At 38.7% G+C, this 20,908-nt stretch overlaps 1 protein-coding gene across 2 annotated transcripts; it reads left to right on the top strand.

The window, feature by feature from the left end:
* Positions 1-1,882: 1,882 nt before the first annotated feature.
* On the top strand, positions 1,883-20,655 carry letm2 (leucine zipper-EF-hand containing transmembrane protein 2). Of its 2 annotated transcripts, XM_044195043.1 has the most exons (12): positions 1,883-2,149; positions 2,863-2,931; positions 7,633-8,173; positions 11,249-11,392; positions 12,301-12,444; positions 12,917-13,120; positions 13,810-13,929; positions 14,303-14,422; positions 15,345-15,443; positions 16,643-16,711; positions 18,238-18,321; positions 18,468-20,655. In XM_044195043.1, the coding sequence occupies exons 2-11, from the start codon at positions 2,885-2,887 to the stop codon at positions 18,292-18,294; spliced, it is 1,545 nt and encodes a 514-aa protein (XP_044050978.1). In that variant the 5' UTR covers positions 1,883-2,149; positions 2,863-2,884; the 3' UTR covers positions 18,295-18,321; positions 18,468-20,655. The 2 variants fall into 2 exon arrangements, with proteins under 2 accessions (XP_044050978.1, XP_044050977.1); XM_044195042.1 differs by having other exon boundaries at positions 18,238-20,655.
* Positions 20,656-20,908: the final 253 nt, after the last annotated feature.

The following is a 20,908-nucleotide window of genomic DNA, read 5'->3' as shown; positions in this document are numbered from 1 at the left end:
TCTCTACCACCTTTGGAGGTGTTTCCCACTTTGACCTCGGGGTTTCCAGTCCATACTCAGTGCAGATGTTCCTGTACACTATGCCAGCCACTTGGTTATGGCGCTCCATGTATGCTTTTCCTGCCAGCATCTTACACCCTGCAGTTATGTGCTGGATTGTCTCAGGGGCCTCTTTGCACAGCCTACACCTTGGGTCTTGTCTGGTGTGGTAGATCTGGGCCTCTATTGCTCTGGTGCTCAGGGCCTGCTCCTGTGCAGCCATGATGAGTGCCTCTGTGCTGTCCTTCAATCCAGCCCGCTCTAGCCATTGGTAGGACTTCTTGATATCAGCCACTTCAGTTATGTTCCGGTGGTACATCCCGTGTAGGGGTTTGTCCTCCCATGATGGTCCCTCCTCCAGCACGTCTTCCTCTGTTCCCCATTGCCTGAGACATTCCCTGAGCACGTCATCTGTTGGGGCCTTATCTTGGATGTACTTGTGGATCTTGGATGTTTCATCCTGGATAGTGGCTCTCACACTCACTAGTCCACGGCCGCCTTCCTTACGGCTAGCATACAGTCTCAGGGTGCTGGATTTGGGATGGAACCCTCCCTGCATGGTGAGGAGCTTTCGCGTCTTAACGTCTGTGGTCTGTATCTCTTCCTTTGGCCACCTTATTATTCCCGCAGGGTATCTGATCACTGGTAGGGCGTAGCTGTTTATTATATATATATATATATATATATATATATATATATATATAATCAATGACATGACCATTTGTCTTGATATTTTTGATATTTTGCCTGATAAGGTGAAAAGGTACTGGCCGTAATGGTTGTTAAATGGATGTATTTCAGGGTATCTGGCTAAAGTGTAAATTGCAGGTAACATAATCCATTTCTGTCAAAGTGGCCAATGACCACTACACCAAATCCACACCCTCCAGTGCCATCCCTTAGAGAAGGTACCTTTGTATCTAAAACAGAGTAGTCCTCTCACTACTGATAAATACAAGTCCCAGATTTTCTACAATGAAATCGTGGTTTGGTGCACCAATTTATTAGAGAAACATGTGGGTCTCACATGTGGCTTGCAAGATGTTCTACTCTCTTCTTCACCAGCCATTTGTTTGCTGCAGCTCACATTTTTATACCGGACAGGGGGCGAACAAACAGCTTGTATGAGCTTGTGTGCTGGGAGCAACGAAGAGTTATGCATAGGCAATCAAATATGACATTTGGGAAGCAAACCAAAATGAGCTAAGAGTGGTTGAAAGCTGCACAGAGGTGAAATTGGTGTGTATTAAATATATTTTACATATTATATTGGTGGTTATCATTATTCAGGGCCCCAAAGCTGAAGAGTAATTGCATGTCTTGCAAAGCCAGTCTTCATGATGACTCAACATCTTTCAAATCTAAAATAGTTGGGAACAACTACTAAAGGTAGGTACTGTAATCTGGGTGAAAAATGAAGTGTGATTCTGCATGGCCTTTTTTTCTTTGCTTCAAATTTATTCTGAAACTGATTTTGAGGAAAATAAAATATGAGAAGTTGGACAACATTTCCATGTTTTTTCAGTTTAAATATCAGAATTGCTGAGTACTTTTTAAAAATCTATCATAAGCAAATTCAATTATTTTGCCGTAAGAGAAGGAAAATTGTGAACATACCAATTCTGTCAAGCTTCTAGGCATTTGTCCAATTTTTTTGTCAGACTCAAACGTATCTATTTCATAAAATAAAAAAATCTGATTGACTGACTTGAACTGACTGAATTCAAATGATTTAAGGCACAATAACAGTGGGAAGGTGGTACAGTTTTTTTAAAATCACCGAGTAATTCATCTTTACAAAACATAGACGATCTTCGGTCGGTACGCGCACAACATTCACGCATGTTCAGTGTGACCTTTCAGTGCAGCTGCCTGAGAGGGCTGCCGACGCCGAGTGGACAGTTAGGAGCTGAGACACGACGCATCTACACGCAAATTTAAAGTATAAACCCACCGTAAATGGGTTTATCACCACATCAACCGTCACTTTCGTCGCTCTCGTTTACCTCGACCGATTGTTGTTGATGGATTATATTATTCACGTCTCACCGAGAAGCCTTACAACGCCCAGTGAGCAGCGGCAGCCATAGCTCCGTCATTGACGCTGGAGGTTAGTGGGCTCGTCATCTGCGGACTGCCATTTCACCAGCTAGCTTAGCCAGCAGCAAGCTAACAAGCTAACCGGCCAGGCTAGCGGAGGGTTCTAGCTAACGCTAATAGTAAAATTGCTAGCATGATGCTAATGTGAATCTAGCGTACCGATAAGTTTAAAATGTTTCTGGAGTAGTAATACTTTGATAGTTTTAAAGATATTTGAGATATCTGATTTGGGCGTTACTTTGGTTGTTAACGTTAGTGGGAAATCACTAACATTTTGCGGATTTCTTCCTCAGTTTAGCATTAACTTTCGTCCATTTAACAGTGGCTGTATTAAATTACTTAACCTATCTCTAATGTAATATATGTGAATGTATATCCAAATATATACTATTGATCAAGAGTATTGGTTGATTTTAATGGTAAATTATGTCGTTAAGGGTTACATGGGCCGGATTGATATGTGATATCTGTCAGACCAGTAGAGAGTGTTAAGCTCTGTTGCTGTTGTGTTGTTACATACTATTGAGCTAGCATGCTGTCCTGTTGTGTCCATGCTAATGTTAGCTATGCTATTCATAGTTAGCTAACTTTGAAAGCATAACGTCCGTCTCCGTCCGTTGTTCGTGTTTTGCTTTTTGTATTTTTCCAGTCAGCCTGTTGCTGCATCATACGAGTGAATTGTAATCTGACACCTGCACTCTCTGTCTCTATGTGCTTCAACAGAATACCGTAATCTGCCCCTGCAATGGCAGTCTTTAGTCACCAGGTGCTCTTTGCAGTCACAAGATCACGGTAAGTAAGCAGCACATGGCTACACTTGCCTAGATTCTGTAAATTAGTGAAACAACAACTGCAGTGCAAAGCAGGCTGTATCCCTCTAAGGTTGACGAAATGCACAACTGGTTCTCTTCACAAAGTTCAATGACTGTAATTACAAGCTCTTGAGTGCAGTCCCTGCTGTTTTGAAGGAGAGTCAAAAGAACGGGCTGTCTCTGTTTACATTGTGTCTGCTGCAGTGAAGCTTATTTGATGCATCCCATGACCCAAGTCACACACAAGAGGTACACATTCACCCACTACTGATGTTGCAAGATCAGAAACTATTATATTATATACTATATTATCACAATGAAATTGCTAGGCAGCTCAGTTTGCTTCATAGTGGCAGCTGATAGGCCAGGTTTGTCCCCTTTTTTCTGACCTCACTTTCAGCATCTTAAATTCTCTTGACCCCTACAAGTAGAGTTGTCAGATTGTTACACAGTTTTAACTCAGTTGTATGTTAGGGTTGGGCAAAATGGCTAAATATATACCATGAGAAGATAGATACCAATTTATCAACTGTCAGAGACTTTACCATACCATGTATACGAAGTTAACTGTGCTTTTAATATCTCTGTATTTATTAGGCCACCATTGCATTATAACAATATTGAATTTACAGGATTTTGCATCAAGTATTTTTCCTCCTTTGATTAGCCAAAAACAGCCATTCCTATCTGGTGTTTTATCTGTAGTAACTGAGTTTACAGAAAATGTAGTATCCTAATACATAACGATGTTGTAATATGAAATGACATATACTGTGATATCAGATATCTATCCATATTGCCCAACTGTGGCATACATTTGTGTTCTATTAAAGGTTCCCTGTGGCGTTTTTGACCTCAAGTAGTGCTATGGAGCTGTTTTTTTTTTGTTGTTGTTTTTTTATGAGTGGGTCCCTGTTTTGTTTGTATTGTGCACACTCATAAGGACGCACATGCCCATGAGCAAAGCGATTTCACATTCCTACCAATGGTTTCATATTATTCCACTGATCTACAGGTGGCAGTAACGCGCCAAGAAATGCAGCAATGCGGGAAAAGACTCCAAGCTAGTAAACATGGATGTAAACAATGCAGGATTTATTCGGCCTTGCAAATGTTTTGAGGAAGGAAATGCACTCGACATGTTTGTTAGACTTCAAGGATACACACAATGCATTTTGGTGGGTAACACTGAATGTAGACAACTTTGTTTACAAGTGACCCCAGCTGGGTACGTGACACAGAGGTTGAAAACAACTGTTGTAGACGTCAAGTGATAATATGAAAAGGAAAGATATGATGTTTCAGATCCAACTTGCTTTTAATTTAAGGACACAGAGACTCAGCTAAGAGGTGTTCAGCGGCACATTGTGACCTCATACATTGTGGGGCACAAACGCAAATGCTTCCCAGAGTGCAAATAGTTGTCAAAGTCCTCTTCTGTAGCTGCATTAATGCACATTGTTTTAATAGCAGTGACTGTGTGGAGTAGGGGGAGAGAAATAATCAGTCGAGACACAGTTGAGGTGTATTCTGATGCCAGGTGTGAACTGCATTACGTCTCAACAGGATTAAGACACCTGTCTGTGCTGTAGATACTAGGCCTGAACATCTTCGTGAAACAATAAATAATGCTGTTAGAACAGACGCATGTTTACTTGAAGCAGCTGAATGGAGAGGCTTGAGATGTGAATGGGGCGGTGTGATGATTCACCAAAACATTTACGTGTGGAAAGGAATGCAGTTTAGTTTCTCAGAAATGCAAGACTGTATCAGCCATTAGATGCCATAATTAGTTTCTGAACAGCTGTAATTGTGGGTGTAGCAGTGTTTCAGTAACCTTTTTGGCTTCTCTACCTAGAGCTGGTAAACTATAAATATGTGCTAAAAATATATTTTTTAACAGGTTAATATTGTTTAGTTTTACATATCTTCATAGAATTCCTTCCCATTTTCTTTTTTGTACAGAATTGGTTACTGGCTGAGTAGATTTTTGGTTTAGATTTCTTTTTAGTATTTAAACAAATAACTCAAAGTGGATTTGTTTTCAGTCACTAGTTTTCATTTTTCTTTTCTGTACCTGCTACACATCTCCACATAGTTTAAGCTGTTCCTGTCTGTGAAGTATGGTTTTGTTTTATTGACATGTGAACACTTTACTGATGCTCACACTGAACAATTGTGGTACTTTACCTGCTCAGCTAGTTTTTATTTATTTTTTACAATGTTTTTATTGAGATTTCAATAGTAATATCATACTAATAAAGGAAACACATCAATATACAAACATGTGCCCCTCCATACACAATCACACATTCACACAGACATTTCACAAGTCACACAAACGTTTCAAATAAAACAAATAGGAAAGTAGTAATGATAATAAAAATGTAGTAAATATAAAAATAAATTAAATAATAAAATATTAAAATAAAAGGCAGAATCTTTACTCCCATATGTTATCTATATATGCATTTTATTTTCAGTCAGTAGTACGTGTTTAATTTTCCGAGAAGGACATAAATGAGTTCCAAAGATAAACAAACTCTTTCCGCTTACCTTTAACAATATACGTCTCTCCAGCCCAACACATGTCCACAACTCCCCTTTCCACACTCAAAGTGATGGTGGTTCTACATTTTTCAACATAATGCAATCATTCCTCTGCCTTGAAGAAGTCCAAAGTCGATAATGTTTGTTTGCTTTGTTGTTCTTACAAAGTCCTTGAGGTATATTCCAAGTACACATACTTTTGCCCTCAATGGGATGTTGCTTTTAATTATCTGTGGTAAACATTTAACAACACCTCTCTGGGCACTTCCATATGCAATGAAACAAAGTTCCTTTCTCATTTAGGCATTTAACACAAATATCCGGAATATTAGAGGAACTATGATGAAGTTTAACAGGGTTTTTGTACATTCTCATTATCCACTTATACAGAAGTCATTTTAACTTTGTATTAATTGACAGTCCTCAGTTGTATCTTCTTGTGTGTCTGTTCTCTTAGCATTTAATCTGATGTTGACTCTGCTGAATGTGTTGGCAACATGTTATAAAATCTAGATATGTGTCCCTTACTATCGAAATTATTAAGTGTAACTTCCTCAATAACTGATAGTGGGGGTTAGGCCATCATTTTCTTATATTTTGACATCATGAAGCTTCGTAATAGCAAATATTTGAAAAAATGTTTTCTGGGAATTTGATAACTCCTGACATAATTGATTGAATGAAAGTAAGTTGCCCTCCAAATAAAGATCCAAAATCATCTAAATGCCTTTTTCAGCCAGTAATTTGAATCACCCATCTACTTCACCAGGTTTGAATTGACCGTTTCCCCAGATAGGAGTAAATGCCTACTCAGTTAATCATTAAAGCAACACAGACAGGAGGAGGAACAGGTTACATCAGTAGATGTTTGTTTTGCTTAAAGATGCCTAGCATGCACTCAGTGAGGAACCTGTTTGATAAGACAGCCATAGTTTTGCTTCTTTGTGATGGATTGATTGGTTGATCAGTATACACTGGCCAAGAAGGACCAAACAAAGACTTGTATAAACAATGAATGTTAATTATTAATTAATTAAGTTACCTCTGTGAATAGTGTAGTGCTGAAATGATTAGTCGATCGACAGAAAATTAATCACAAACAGTTGTGACATTAGATGAATACTTGTCAAACATTTCTCAAATGTAAGTGTTTGTTGCTTTTCTATAGTTTATATCTTTGCAATTGCAAATTTGCACTGGTCAAACAAAACAAGCTGTTTGAAGACTTTACCTTAGGTTTGGAAACTTTTGATGGGCATTTTTCACTATTTTTGGACATTTTCTAGACTAGCTTAATCAATTTAAACTGTAAAAAATAATCAACACATTAACTGATAATAGAAATAATAGTTGCTGCTCTATAGTGGTTACTTTTCCATATTTACGTGTTAAAGACAACTACATCAGAATTTGGTGGTGTAGATGGTGTATAGGGATGGCTGCAACCAATTTTTATTATTATTTTATTTGGCAGCTTATATTTTTGATTAATAGAATAATTGTAATACAGTTAAGAAAAATGTTGTGAATGATGATAAATGCTTTCAAGCTATCAGTCTATCAGAACTGTAACTGTTATTTTCATCGTCAATTAATCTGCAGATTATTTTCTTTTTTAATCAGTCAATCATTTGGTCTATTAAAAAAATCAGAAAATAGTGACAAATATCCATCAGACTTTCCCAGAGCCCGAGCTGACGTCTTAAAATATCTTGTTTTGTCTCACCAACAAAAACAAACCCAAAGATATTCAATTTCTAACGACGGGGGGGGAAAATACTCACAATGGAGAATCTACAACTAGAGAAAGTTTGTTTGGTATTTATTTATACTTAAGAAATTACATTAATCGAATATCAAAATAGTTGACAATTAAATTTTTTGTCATCGCCTAATAGTTGCAGCTCTACGGTCTGTAGAGATGTCTTAGATGAGAAGCTGTAACCAGAAACTGTTTGGCAGTTATTAATTGATTAATTAACTATCAAAATTATAACTGTGTATTGTTTATCACCTAATCAGTTCAGCAAATACACATTAGAGCACCATCATATACTTTCTTTACTTTTTCTAACAACATTCCCCTGCACATTATGTAACAACCAACCAGTTTTCTTGTCTCTGTCAACAGGGGATCTTATTTGTTATCTAAGAGGAACAGCTGCTCCTCTCTGTCATCGAAAGCCTATCTCCACATAGACCCTCCCCGCCACGTCTCGTCGTTATTCACACTCAGGCACTCCTGCTACGGCTACTCCCACTGTTACCGAGGCCACGCCCTCGACCATGTCCACAACTCCGCCCTGCTTGCCCGCTCTCTACACAGCTCAGGTGTTTGGCTCCAAAACATAAAGCAGGAGGACACTAAGGCCTCACCAGCCGCTGCCCAGGATGCTTCTCCAGGAGCGAAAAGGGACTCTGTGACCGCTGCACCCCAGTCCCAACCTCCATCAACTCCCACTCCGACGTCCACCTCCACCACCACAGCGGCCGCCGTCCCTCTGGTGCAGGAGAGGGCAGTCTTGAAAAAGTCTCTGTATCAGAGGATTGTGGATGAGTTGAAGCATTACTACAATGGCTTCCGGTTACTCGGCATCGACATCAAGATTGCAGGCAGGATGGTGTGGAGGCTGCTGCATGGACAGCTGCTCTCACGCAGGGAGAGGAGAAGGGTAAGAGAAGCTAAACGTACATTATATAGTACAGCATTATTCAGTCTGTCTAATGTTACAGAATTTATTTATCTTCAACTGTAAACCCCTTGCAACATGGACTTGGAAGACACCACAAATACTGTTGCATTGGTGAAACATACACTCCCTGGCTACTTTATTAGATACAATTTAATGCAATACAACAGATCTACTACAAATTCTACATTTAGGAAGATTATAATGTTCAGTTTTTGTTGACACTGTCAGAGAGGTGTTAATTCAGCTATATGTTTATTATTCAGCTCGTAGTTTGTGGGGGTGTTGTACTGGGTTGCATTATATTGATATGTGTTTCTAATGATTTGTCCCCCTCCTCATGTTTGTAAATGGGGTGGACAAATCATTAGAAACGCCTCAATATAATGCTGTCCAGTTCAACACAGCTGCTAAGCACATCCTCAGTGATAAACATATAGTGACATTAATACCTCTCTGATGGTGTAAAGAAAAACTGAACGTTATCTTTTGAAAAGGTAGAATTTATAGCTGAGCTGTTATGTTTGATTACATTCAAGTTCACAGGTGTACCTAATAAAGTGGCTACTGAGTGTAGGTCAGAGAAGAACATAACTGCTTATGTATAACATTGCATTGCAAACAAATAACTTTTTTGCTCCTTTTTGTGAAATTCAACCAGAAGAAATCATCAGAAATTAAGGATATTTTACCTAAAAGTGTAAATCATAATTTAATTAATAAAACACAAAATGGACTTCAGTCTTTTCCCTTCGGTAAACCATTAGAGCTACTAGTTTCTGTTGGTAATGTATGAAAGTAGCTGTGCACATAGAGATCTTTGACTTTTAGTTAAATTCTGCTTCACATTGGGCTGTATACTGTAGTTTTAATGAGATAATACTTTAGGTTTGTACCAAACATCAACAGACTATCTTTCCACACTTGTGTCCCAAATTAATTTGAAATCTTTGTTCTTTTTTTGGGCCGGTCTGCTGTATTGCCCTCTGGTCACAGCAGCATGTCTGTCTGGTTCCTTTACAATAGTCAGGTTTGTTTTCTGTCATTACAAAAGACTTGGCTCTAGAAGTAATCGTTCTGCTTCCCCTCACGTCTTGTCACTCTTCCTTTTGGGCCGTTAAGTCAGTGAGACGTATTTTATGGCTTAAGGGTTCCTTTGACTGTTTTGCACCTGTCAACAAGGAATGTGTGTGTTTCAGAAGTCGTAACAAGCGAGCAACAGCAGGTATGGGGTTGTGTGGTACAGTGGTGAGACAGGACATCCTGTAACTGATAAACAGTTTTAAGCATTGCGACTTTCAACATGTCCATCTGGAGACTAGTTTTCTGTCAGAAGTAGCTGGAAAAGAGAAAATACAACAGAGGGAGATGTGAGGCTGTACTGTCAGTGAACAAAGACACTATTAAAACTCCTTATAATCCTGAAATCGGTTAGTCAATCAATCTGTGACGCTAAATCCAGACTCTTTAAGTTTTGGTGTTGGTTTGTATGATCTGCTATATTTTGTTAAAGACTGTTTGTAAGATCATTTTACACTAATACATAGACTATTGGCTGTTGCACAGTGATATTTAGGGTTTGGTTGTCAGTTGAGCTGTGTGCGCCGCTAATACATGACATTGAATCATTTTCACTGTCTGCAGTATTTTACCATAACTGTAAGTGTCCCGATTGGAGCTTAAGTCAGTCAATTAATCAATTATTCGATTGACATAAAATTAATCTGCAAATATTTTGATCATTGATTAATCGTTGATTTGCTGCTTTTCTTTATCTTGTGTGACATTAAACTGAAGATCTTTGAGTTTTGGACTATTGGTCGGACAAACCAGACATTTAAAGATGCCATCTTTTGCTGTTGGAAACTATGATGGGTGTTGGGGTTTTATTACATTTCTTAGACCAAACAATTCATCCAGAAAATAATTGCCAGATTAATCAATAATGAAAGTAATTGTTACTTGCAGCCCCGTCACTATCACTTTGTTTTGTCCACTGATCTGAATTAATATGATCTTTTTTTACATTTTAAATGATTCTTTCCTGCATCACATAACTGCACAGTACAGGAAGGTTTGGGCAGGAAATGGACAGGCTCTGTTATTTTCCAACGGTAGGAAAAAAGCAGCACTTCAGAGGGATGATACACCTGGAAAATGTCGCTGAAATACATCCAAAATGGGTGTGACTTTATTAAAGCTCCACCATAGCTGGATTTTTCAGGCCAATGTCAATATTTGAGTCTAAAAAGTTTGATAAGAATATCAGCCAATATTAAATGTTGTTATCTGTGATGAGCTAATATCACCTGATGATATCAGCCCAGCTCTAGCATTTATTTATTTATATTTATTTATTTATTTATTTAATGTAATCCAAACTGGCTCTGCTGGCGTCACTCTCAGCTGACATGTCATTTATTTAAAACGCTGGCCGTTGTTTTGGTTTTTTATTTATCTGTGCATTTCACTGTTCACTTGCTCACAACGATGAGCAGTTCCAGTGTCAGTAATTGTGAACTTGTCAATACTTTTACTCGTCTTGACTGCTGAAATTCGTAGTCAGTCAGCTACATGTACTATGTAACAGCGATCAGACAATGTGGTCAATTGAGCTTGTCTTGGTTGTGTTCAGAAAACATTTAAAATGTTAAAACTCACTGGAATTGGCTATGCTGAGAGGTTGTTCCTTTATATTATGAACTCTTCCCTGAACCTATTTATGCAAATTTCAGATAAGCTTCACAGAGAGAAGACACTGGTAAATAATTGAACAAGGACATTCTGTTACTGTATGTCTCGCTGACTGATTGGTGTACACACATTGCAATATGTTTATGCACCCTCGGTGACCCAAGTTGTGCACATGCCATGGTAAAACTATATTTGGGCTATTTTAGAAGAGGACTGGCAGAGCTTGAGTACACGTGTAATGGATCTTACATGCAAACACACCTCCACCACTCGGGCTCTGGCAACGGTGGCATGGCATGAATGCTGGCCCATGTTACGATCCACATTTTGTGACATTAGCATTGTTTTTCTTTGTGTTTACAGCTGCTGAGGACCTGTGCTGACCTGTTCCGTCTGGTGCCCTTCATGGTGTTTATCATCGTTCCTTTCATGGAGTTCCTTCTTCCTGTCTTCCTCAAACTCTTCCCAGAGATGTTGCCCTCCACCTTCGAGACAGAGTCCAAAAAGGCATGTATTCATGTACACTGCCGCCTGACTGACTCATTATGATTATATAACTCCTCAGATATGGCTGCCGTACTGAGAACCTCTGGCCATGCAGGCAGCTGACTTTATCTAATCCAGGCAATTTACTTTGGGAGCTGTAGCACAATAGAAACATGCTCTTCAAAATGCTGCAAAATGCTTTAAAAACAGCTTCACAAAAGAATTAGACAAAAATTATAATATACCAAAAGTATGACATTCCTTTTAACTTTTAATCTTCTGTAAAAGAAAAGCAGCAGGTTTCTGTACTCGGTCCAGTCGGCCTGTCAACTCTGATGTTCCCTAGTTGTTCTGCAGCACGGTTGAGTGATTCACAGATACGCTGTCGTGCTCCTGGACAGCACAGAGGTGTCCAGCCTCTGAAAATGGGACTGAAAATAAGAAGTGATCGTAGATTTCAGTGCAGTGTCAAAAACGGGGTGGGAGATACCAGAGAGAAAATGTATAAATTGTGATTTATACATTTTATGTAAGGCAAACATCGTCATGGGCCTTTTATACGAATATACTGTATACGTGGTCCTTTTTCATTACAGACAACAATCTAAACCGCATATTAAATCACATTTCTGTTCTTAGATTTTCATTATCTGTAACTTTCTCAAATTGTTTGTAAAGTCTACAGATTTTTGTACTTGACTACCGAGCCAATGACTACATCTTATAAAATATTCAACTACCACAATGAAAAGTTTTAACACTATGTGTTGATTACATTACAAGTTATCTATAGTTCAGTATTACAGTGTTCTGGAGTGGACAAACTAGTTTGTGATGACTGTATTATGTTTATTAGTGCATCAAACTGGCACTGTATTTGACGTATATTTTTTAAATTAGCCTGTGTCCCCTCCCTCTTCTTCATGCAGGAGGAGAAGCAGAAGAAGGGTCTGGCAGCTAAGCTGGAACTGGCCAAGTTTCTCCAAGAGACCATCGCTGAGATGGCTCGAAGGAATAAAGCAAAAGCTCTGACGGAAGACGAGACACAGCGCTTCTCCACATATGTTCAGAAGGTAAATTACAGCAAAAGTAATGCTTAACATTTTGTGTGGCCCAAAAGTCAATGGCAGCCCATGCACACAACTCAAGTCATTTTTTATTAATGCTGTACTGTTTCTTCTGTACTGTTATTAAGGTGTGACTGTTGCCAGCTAAGCGTTTAAAAAGTGATAAGAATCGGTAAACAAACCATAATTGATTATTATCATAATTGTTATAATTGGGAATCTAAGATGTGTAGAAAATCTTCCAGAACTTAAAAAAGCAGCATTTGTGAGGTGGGAAACGTTTTGAGAGCAATGGAGCAGAGCTTTTCTTACTTTTTCATACCTGAAATGCTGCAGATTTAAATGTAGTATTAATAAAAAGTAGATAAAATTGATGGTGTGTGCAGTTCGGTGTCCAAATAAGGTGTATAATTCTACTGAAACTGCTGATATACAGCTGGTCTATATTTGCTCATCCCTGTTTCTGTGTCTTCGTCAGGTTCGGGGCACAGGTGAGCAGCCCACCACGAAGGATATTGTGCGGTTTTCGAAGCTGTTTGAGGACGAGCTGACGCTGGAGCACCTGGAGCGCCCCCAGCTGGTGGCTCTGTGTAAACTGTTGGAGTTGCAGCCCATCGGCACAAACAACTTGCTGCGTTTTCAGCTGATGATGCAACTGAGGACCATCAAGTCAGACGATGAGGTGAAATGGAGGACTGGGACATGGTAGTTTTGTGGTCGAGGGACTTTGGGCATGATTTTATAGCCAAGAGAGGAAGAAATAGACAAAGGTTATGAAACTAGGAAGTGCCATACTAGTAGTTCAGCACATTTTAGACCATTTTCTGCAAACTGCCTTTACTTCTGCTAACTATTTTCCCAAGAATACCAGCTTTATTTATGTCCTGTCTGTCAGGCAGACATACTGTAGATGTCCCTTCATGCTATTATGAGATAAGTAATCCATCAGTAAAACATACGTTATCCTTTTTCTTTTTTGCTGCGTTGTTGCAGCAAGGAAGCCTTTTCATAATAGTCTTTTTTTTTTTTTAAGTATACTGTGATGAATCAAGCAAATTGAATTTTATATCGTAGTGAAATGAACAGAAAACAGTGGCTCTCTGGAACATCCACAATCTTAAAGTTTGGGAAAGTTTGAAAAATGGTTGGCAGTTATGTACATTATTGCCCGCAATGAAAATTTGTAGGTAAAACTACCTGAATGGGCTTTTTGAAGATATTCTAACCTCTGCTGTCTCATGATTAATCTAAGTTTATATTGAATTAAATTCAGATTCAGAGTTATTCCCGTCCCTCTCGATGTGTAGCTATCATCTTTTCTCATGCTTGTGCAACAGTTTTTTTTTAACTAGTCTCTCCATTTCTTCACAGATGATTGCAGCAGAGGGTGTGCCAGCCATGAGTGTGTCAGAATTACAGGCAGCGTGTCGTAGTCGAGGGATGAGGTCTCTGGGTCTCACCACTGACCAGCTACGTGTGCAGCTGCAGCAGGTGAGCAGCCGAATGTTAGTTTGTAGCTTTTGTTGTTTGATAGAAACTAAATCCTGGTTTTACAAATGTATGATTCCCCAGATTACCAGAGGCTGAAGAGTTAAAAGAAATCTTGCACATTTTGTGCGATTGACAATTGAATTGCAATGAAACAAGTTACGTGTAGATTTTAATTTCTTCTCCTTTTATCAGACATATGGCATTGTGTTTGCCAATGTGAAAGGGAAGATGAACCGTTTTACTTGTTGTGATCATTCTCTAAATTTGTCGTTTAAACAAAATGAACAGACTGAGTGCAAAATGTGTTTAATAAAAGAATCAATCTTGTGTCTTGTCATGGTTCCCCGTATAATAAATGTTCCTCTCCGTCTAGTGGCTGGACCTGCACCTGAAGGAGAACGTTCCTCCATCGCTGCTGCTGCTCTCCAGAGCCATGTATCTGACAGACCTCAAACCAAAAGCCCCAGTCATCCCGCCTGTTCCCAAACTAGAGGTTCGACCTTTACAATCTACTTAAAATCTTACAGGCTCCACCATTTCATATTCACTTGAATGTACAGATTAGAGAAAGTTGAACCCAGCTTAACATTCCAGCTGTTTAAATAGCTGGTTTAATGTCTCTGATGTTTGGTACGTTCAATGTTTTCTCTCCTTAAAGCAAGCCCGAGCTGTTTCTGCCAATTTATTAGTAACCTGGGCTGCAACAAACAATTACTTTCATTAATCGATTAATGGGTTAGTAGTGAAAAACGCCCATCACAACTTCCCACAGCCAGAAGTGGAGTTTAAATGTCTGACGTACAGTCCAAAACCCAAAGGTATTTTATTTACTATCATATATGACAAAGGAAAGCGGCAAATCTGAACATGTGAAAAGCTGCAACAAGTACATGTTTGGCATTTTTGCTTTTAAAATGACTGAACCGATTATTTAATTATCAAAATAGTTGCTGATTAATTTTCTTTCAATCGACTAATCATTACAGCTCTATTAGTAACGCTAAACCCTCATTAATCTTCTCCAGACATGATTTAAGACATAAAAGTACTCTGCTTTGAATAATCATTTGTGTCTGACGTGTTTTTCCACAAGTGTATGTGCACTGGAGGTTTCAAGTTTCCACATCACACTTGACCAAGTTGCATATTGACGATTGAACGACGAGTGGCTGCCAAACTCATTGTAATGTGACAAAATCATCTTGTACGATCACGTCTTAAACTCAGATTTAAGTTGAGCACAGAGAAACTTTCCTCCTTCAGCAGATGAATGTGAAAACAGTTTTCTTGTGTCAAACTCTGCATGTTTTTAAGTGGAGGGGGACTTTAACAAATGCATATATTGAACAAGAAATAAACCAGAGCAGGGTAGTCTTTTGGTCTTCTTATCAGATGTTTTGTTGTTGTTTTTGCAGAAAGCTGCTACTCCTCCAGCGGAAAATACAGGAGCAAACACGACCTCAGTCAGTACTGACATGTTGGCGGACCCTGCTCTCATCATCAAAGACAGACCGGTCAGTGCACTTCTTAAACCAGCGTCACAAAACACACAGCAGCATTGAGATAAGATGAACTGTATTGATGACAGAGAGGAAATGGGATCATCACTGCAGTTAAGAATAGATTTCTGCCAAAACAGTAGATGTACTTGTCATACTGGAGGGGCTGTACTACAGTCCAGGGATATTTTCAAATACTTAAAAACTCAAATAAGCTACATGTAGAATTACTAAACATTAAAGTGTATAAAATCAGAAAAACTGTCAAGAAAAATGTACAGTTTCTTTCAGTCACTGCTCTTCACTGTATTTGTCCAGTCCCCTAAGGCTTGTTTGCAGATGTATGTATTCATAGTCCAGTATCAGAGCAATTACACAGAATGAGACAGTGTTCATCTTTGGATTTAAACCCAGAGCTATAAAGCAAATAATCAGTGTATCTCCAAATTTGTTGATTTTTGGACAAACTAAGGGATTAAGTACCAATATTCCTTTATGAATTAAGAAAATTCTCCAGCTTCTTAAAGTAATAGTTCAATATTTAGGGAAATGCACTCATTTGCATTTTTGCTGGGCGTTACATGAGAAGATTGACACCACTCTCATGCCTTTACATAAATAAGAAGCTACAGCCTGCAGCTGGTTAGCTAAGCCTATGCTCTGTCCAAATGTAACAATCCACCTACCTGTCTCTCTAAAAGCTCACTAATCAACACGTTATATCTCATTTGTTTAATCCATACACATTTTTACACTATGGATTTTGTACCGATCAAGCACCATTTAGCTGTTTCAACTTGTTTCCAGTCTTTGTGCTATGCTAACCAGCTGCTAGCTGTAGCTTCATATTTACCCTACAGAAATGAGAGTGGTATCAGTCTTCTCATCTAACAACAACAGCAAGAAAGCGAACGAGTGTTTCCCAAAATGTCAAAGCTATTTTTTTTAATCTCAGTAAACCATACATACCCATCGGATTGTCTACAAAATGCCTTGTCACACATGACAAAACAGACCTGTTCTTAGCTCATGAAAAGTTGACCTTTTGGAGTTGGACATGGTTTTTCCAGGATAGCAACGGGCAGTTTAAGAAATATATACGAATGATGGTAACGCACACACAAAAACATGTCTAGAGGGGCAATTGTACAGAAAAGTCCTGCAGGACCCTCCATCTTATATTTGTCGTATCTTTCTTTTCATGTTTGTTGTAGGTGGAGGAGATGAGAGACAAGGCTCCTGTGGTGTCGGACAAACCTCTGACTCCTGCTGAAGTCCTACAGGTGAGCACCCATTGTTCCTTGGACCTGTGGAAACCACAGAAACCAGTATGGGATTTGAAGCTACACAGGGTTTTATAATCCAGTTAGTGCTTCCTGGCTTCAATCTTTCTCACATGACACGCTAATCTCTCACAGTGGGACACAGCTACTATTCTGGAAAACCAGCTATTCTGCTAGACAGAAAGTGCTTGAATACAGTAGAGAAAGTATAGAGACTGGTTGGAAATCGGTTTAGTTTATATATATATATATATATATATATATATATATATATATATATATATATATATATATATATATATATATATATATATATATATATATATAGTAAGTTTGACAGAGTAACCATCACAAATAAAGTTGGAACTGAGCATCTCAAGTTAATCTGTGTGAGGTTTAAAAATAGCTGATAAATATAGATCTATCACTGTCTCATATGCTTCCAAGTGTTTTTTGTTTTTTTTTAAACTAACCAGTCATTTAAATAGATACTACATGACATCAAAACACATTTTAAAGCTCCTGTGTGTCAAATTATTTAAAAAATAGATTGTAGCACTTTTCAAATTATTCTGATGGCATACGTTTTCATTTTTAGATGAGCGACACAAGCTAGTTCACTCACTCTTCTTTCTCACATGTTTGTATTCTGGCTTTTCTGGCTTTGTTTCAAGACCACACGGATAGTTTGTTTATATATTCGTTTAAATGTCAGTTCCATTAAACTAAGTTTCCATCGCTTTATGTACACATTGACCTATTTCTAAACAAACGTGTATCAAACATGGTGCTGTTTTTCCCAGGCTTAAGAGGTCCAGTACGTGGGAGATGCATTATTTTAAGTCTTATTACTTTTAAATTTTAAAAATACTGAAACTTAACAATTTAATTTTATTAAATTTTAATTTGTCAAGTAACACTTAAATTCTATTGTCTGCTGATAGACATGGATGTTTACTTTTTGGTATGAGGGAAGGTTATTGACAACATGTTGATGTTTCATTTAGAGAGCCCTGCAATTTAGGCTCTGAGGTCCGTCAGTGCAGCGCAAACTCATAGTATTGCAATATTATTCAATTGTTGTTGAATATACTCACCTTATTATTGAGGCAGTACTTTTCAAATGTCCCTCTGTTTTCAGTTTTTTACTGCACCACAACTCCAAGGAACACACATTTACTGCATCATAAGTCACTGTAATGCACTAATCAGTACTGCTAGCATGGAGAGTCTCTGAGACACATATCATGTGACCGCAACGACCCCGGTTCACTGTTTATATTTGTCTGGTGACCTTTATATCATCCTGTCCCGCTCTCTTACTCTCTATCCCATGAATTCTGTCACTTAAAGGCTGTGAGCTATCAAATAAAGGCAAAAAGCTATAAACATTTAAAAAAAAAAATATTGTATCATGTCACCTGAAATTCATCCTTAAGGAACGTCCCCAGCAGACCGTTTAATACATTTACAATGGGAAATTATGGATATTGAAGTTATACTAAGTTCTGTGACCTCTTCCACAGGCTAAAGCAGCAACAGAGGTGTCCCAGAAGAGCAAGATGAGTGCCAACGGCGTGTAAAGAGGAGCAGGAGACTCTGGACTGAAGGTGGGATGGACTCACACAGCTTGGTGGCCTCAAGGGGCGAGAGGGATGTAGTGGTCAGATGACGGGCTATTGATGGTCTACATTTCAGTAGCCCTCAATTATTTTAAAGCTCCTCCATAAAACCCCTTCTTCTCTCTTCGGACCAGGGGGAAAGGAAATCACCGGCTCTGTTCAGCTCTGTGTCTGACATGTTGATGATTCAACTCATCCAGGAGTCCTGTAGCCTCCTTGTCCCTCTCTCTGTTAACACCCAAGAAAGGTCTGCTGCCTCTTCTGCTTCGTCTCAGCAGCTGCTTCTTCGTACCCACATTTGTGCACTCCGTTCTCTGTAACTCTCCGTTACAGCTGGACAAACCAGCCTGAAATTTCACTGGACTGTCAGACCACTGGTGGTGTGATTTCTTTGACCTAATGTCCTGGAAGTGACACCCAATCCACCCATGGCAGAGCCTGGTCAACTCTCTGTTTGATGGTGTCTCCCTACAGTCTAGACGGTCTCCTCCTCCTGTACATTTGTAAATATCCTGTATATTTTTGTCTCTGTCTTACATCACAGCAGCAGCAGCTTTGTACATTTTGCTATGAAAATGTTCAAGTTTTTCCTCTCTTAGCAGTTTTATTTTGTTTTATTTGGATATTTTGTTCTGGATAATGAGAGAAGTCATCAGTTTTTCAGAAATACTTTAGCAGTCCCTCCTTCATCTGGTGGACTAGCAGGTTTGGACTGGCCCTGACTCTGAACAGGGTGACAGAGCGTAGTTGCTTGCTGCTGCAATTAGCAAACAAAGACTGGTATACTATTAAGAGAGAGGTCACTCCTTAAACCCAAAGGTGACTGCGGTAAAGTGCAGTCTGCCTCTGCTGGTAAGCCACTGACCGGACAATCTGTAAGATTTTATTTGCATATACAGTGTATGTATTGTGTTTGAACACTATGATGCTACGATTTCTTTCAACTGAAAAGAGAAAATACTTGATGATATATTATTATTATGGGGTAGAAGCTAAAATCCTGAAGCCACAAATGAGATTAATGTTGTTTTCGGGATTGTGGCACTGAAAGAGGTTAATGTATATCATTATGACTGATTCGCCTAACTATCCTACTGCATTAAGCGCTCATAAATATATGACCCTAAAAGCTGTTATTGGAATATTTACCATAAATGTGTACTGTATGAATACAGTTTTGTGCTTGTTTGGCAATGCTCCTCCCGCCCCTCTTAATTCATTTGACATTGTTGGAGTAACTGAGAAGTTTTTGTCTCCACATAATATTTCCTCACTGCTGTCTATCCATGGGCAGCTCCCAGAAGTGGATACCATGAATAAAAGGATATTTTTTTAAGCAAAAAGATTGCTAAAGAAGATATATATTATTGGTTTTACATATGTGCCTAAGATTAAAGGGCGATTGTGTTTGCATTTTTCATCAGAGAACAGATTTTCTATATTTTACCATTTTCAGTTTGTATTTTGGTTTAATCATTCACCTCAGTGTTTTAAAGCACCCATTTGCACCTTTTTCTCTTTAGTTGAACGTCTACTTTTCCCTTCCCCATCTGATCCAAGTATCAATCCAAATGAATCCTCTCCTTATAGTCACCAGTTTAGATACTGATGAAAAAGCAATCAGCTCTGCGCTCGTGATTGCAAAGGGGATCACCACGAATAAATAAAATAAAAAGAATCCAAATAGTTTTATCTCTGGTTTCCCCTGATGTTCTGAGCAGATGTGAACTGATTTATACCATATTTATGGCAGTTGGTGCGTTTTAACAATACCTGTCACCGACCTGTTGAGAAAGACGCATCATGTTGATGTGTTGCTCCTCAGACTTGTCGAGTTGATCTGCTGGTAGGTTTTCTGACTTTTGATGACTCGTAACCATCTACCGCATGATTAAAGGATTGCACAGCAATTAAATAACGGGAATGGCTGGACTGGTTTCATATTTCTGTTGTGCCCTTGAGACTTGCCACACTGAAAAATGTTGTAAATGTCTTAACTCGGTTATTGGACGGGATGCGTTCTGCATCATTTGTTCACAGATGCTCCATCTTGTCCTGATATGTGTCACCTCCTGGAACAGTGTTTGTTTCCTTTTCATTCATCAGCATCATAGTGTGTGTTGATGACTCTGTGCCTGTCTGGAAACTATTACTTCCTACTGCTACCACAGATGGTTTGGTACATCAACGCCATCATGATGTCTTCAGTTCAAAATTGCACTGCTGTCCAGTTATTACTTACCCTGCATTAAATTTACCATGGCAAATGAGTGTTGGGGTGATGATAAAAAAAATTCATGATTAAAATCCTGAAACCCTTTACAGTCGTGTCCTATCTCTCTCTGTTGCTTGTGAAATGGGAGAGAAATCAGTTTAATTGTTCTGTGAAAAAAGCACCATTGTCTTGTATTGGTGACACAAGTATGAACATTTAACTTTATTACTGTGAGGAAACCACAGTAAACGCAACAGTGTTAGTTAATTAGTGGCTGCTATGCCACATTGGCTTAATGATGTATGCTTAAATGTATGGTTTTTCATGGCCAGCAGGTGGCACCATCTGTATACAAGACTC

This window comes from Siniperca chuatsi, linkage group LG5, assembly GCF_020085105.1.
Source record: "Siniperca chuatsi isolate FFG_IHB_CAS linkage group LG5, ASM2008510v1, whole genome shotgun sequence".
Classification (NCBI taxonomy): Eukaryota; Metazoa; Chordata; class Actinopteri; order Centrarchiformes; family Sinipercidae; genus Siniperca; species Siniperca chuatsi.
Note: the sequence above shows the minus strand (reverse complement) of the source record. Positions and strands in the feature narration are given on the sequence as shown.